Source organism: Camelina sativa, chromosome 5, assembly GCF_000633955.1.
Source record: "Camelina sativa cultivar DH55 chromosome 5, Cs, whole genome shotgun sequence".
Taxonomy (NCBI): Eukaryota; Viridiplantae; Streptophyta; class Magnoliopsida; order Brassicales; family Brassicaceae; genus Camelina; species Camelina sativa.
The window spans coordinates 1,477,404-1,479,801 of NC_025689.1; the positions used below are offsets into that span (position 1 = coordinate 1,477,404).

General features: G+C 35.0%; 1 protein-coding gene across 1 annotated transcript in view; it reads left to right on the forward strand.

Annotated features, from left to right (window-relative positions):
• Window positions 1-1,172, forward strand: part of LOC104784814 (axial regulator YABBY 1) — a 2,944-nt gene extending 1,772 nt beyond the window's left edge. Inside the window, exons 4-7 of the mRNA XM_010509900.2 lie at window positions 100-148; window positions 250-325; window positions 698-775; window positions 897-1,172. Of these exons, the coding sequence (XP_010508202.1) occupies window positions 100-148; window positions 250-325; window positions 698-775; window positions 897-974 (281 nt within the window). The 3' untranslated portion in view covers window positions 975-1,172. The remainder of the gene's footprint in view (window positions 1-99; window positions 149-249; window positions 326-697; window positions 776-896) is intronic.

Sequence of the window (2,398 nt, forward strand, 5' to 3'; positions counted from 1 at the left end):
AAAAAGACAATGAAAGTAGTTTTAATGAGTGTTTGTCTCTTTCTGTCTGAGTTTTTGTTTTTTCGCTTTGTCTTTGCCGTTGAATTTCGCCATTGCCAGCTCCAGAGAAAAGACAGAGAGTCCCATCCGCATATAACCGATTCATCAAGTGAGTCTTACTTTATTTAATTTCTTTTACAATCATTCGTATATTCTAATTCGTAATTGTACCCCAACATTTATATATGCCTTGTCACTTCTTTGTTTTAGGGAGGAGATCCAACGCATCAAAGCTGGTAATCCTGATATAAGCCACAGAGAAGCCTTTAGTGCTGCTGCCAAGAATGTAAGAAACTTAATCTTTCACATCCCAAAATTATATATTGGTTGAAATCAACCAAAAGACTCCAAAACCCCTTGACATATACACAAGTTCAACATATTTTTTTTTAAACGCTAAAATATCCATTTCTAAGGCTTTTCTTGTTTCCCTTTACAAGATAAATTAAACGATTGATACAACTAACATCACAACTTGGTTAGATTGCGCGGAAACTAGGGTTAGGTTTAATGTATGCCTATATAAATATATCTGATTGTATATATAGATAATAAAGTCATATGTAGGTATAGCTGAGATTAGGAGTAAAGAGTTTTTGTCGGGTTATAACACAAGTTGATATGTGTCTTGTACGTATGTTGTTTATGTGAAATGCAGTGGGCCCACTTCCCCCACATACACTTCGGGCTCGTGCCAGACAATCAACCCGTGAAGAAAACCAACATGCCCCAACAGGTAAACCCTAATCTGTCGACATACACCTTACATCTTTTTATATGTTTGTGTAAGATATCTAGCTACAATAATTCCAATTGAGTTTGATCATATCTCAAACATGGTGTATATGTATATATAGGAGGGAGAGGATAATAACATGGTGATGAAAGATGGGTTCTATGCTCCTGCGGCTAACGTTGGCGTGACTCCATACTAAAAAGATAAATATAATCGACAAGTGTTTGGGAAAATTGAAATCCAATTTCATAAGGCTTATGATGTTCAAAAGTTGGGTTTTCTTTTTTCTTTCTTGAACTTATTATATAAATTAATATATGCATGCATGTGTCTTTTTCTGTTGTTGTAATCAAAAATCTTGCTAATTAATGGGGCGCTGTTCTTATGTTACATTTCATCTGTAGTTGTTTAATTTACCACAATGTTTTATTATCTTACTCAGAGCCGATTTTAAAAATCATTATTTTATACCAAAATGTCTTTATTCCTTTTTACACCATCGATCGATCACCACATATAAAAGAAAACTCAAAGGAAATTATAACTGTCACTTAATCTAAAAGCTAGCTTCACTTTTTTCTTCATTTCATATCATCGCAAACTTAACCTCCGGAAGGAAATAACTAAATTTGCTCCCCGGAAACATGTAACCATGTGAATTTATCTAAATTTCTCCATCCAAAATCTGACTCTCTTGAGATGGTCTTATTGGTCCAATGGTTTTAAATAAACAATTAAATGAAACAGTATATTAAATACGAACTGTCATATGTGTTAGTCGTTGTGCTTGCGCAATAGAGGGAAAATAAAGTATAGTCGTTGTGTAGGTTCATGAAAGAAAGAAAAAAAAAAGATAAATATAGTAAATGGGTCAATTGACTATATGTAAATTGGGCCTACTTATTATTCGGCCCATTAAAGTTAGTGTTGAGATTTCCTTAGCTATATTATTGGTAGACAATTAATACACATGGTGATCAAGAACCGATGATGATAAATTGATCAGCATCCCTATCAATCTCTCATAAGCGAAATCTGCCAACGGAAACTGCTTCTTAGAACTTTTTCATTCAGTCTGCGGTGATCTGTATTTCATTGTCTGATCACCGTATTATACACTTCTCGAAGACATCAAGAAAACAAGAGTTCCAAAAGAAGAATCCCAAAAAAAAAACACGCAACGTTTCGTTACGGACAGTAATCTCTAATACCCCTATTCATCAAAACAATTTCTCAAAAACCCCTCAATAGTAAAAAGACAATATTACCCTTAATGAAGATTGTTAAAGGTTAAATATAACTAAATCGGTAAATGTTCAACGAAAAACACAATAGCTCAGTGGTTGCGAGTTCCATGCGCACCCGCGCGCCCAGATTTCGAATCCCACTATGCGAGGTACAACTAGGGGGCAACTGGTACAACTAGGGTGCGACGGGTACAACTAGGGTGTGATGGGTACAACTGGAGGTACAACTAAGGGATATCCAGTACAACTAGATGTAGTTGTACGTTCAGTTTTCTTTTCAAAATTGTTAGAGGGTAGTTTCATCATTTCATTAAAGAAAAGGGTAGTGAGAATAAGTGGAGGTGATGCAGAAAAGAATTTCTGGTATAAAGGCACC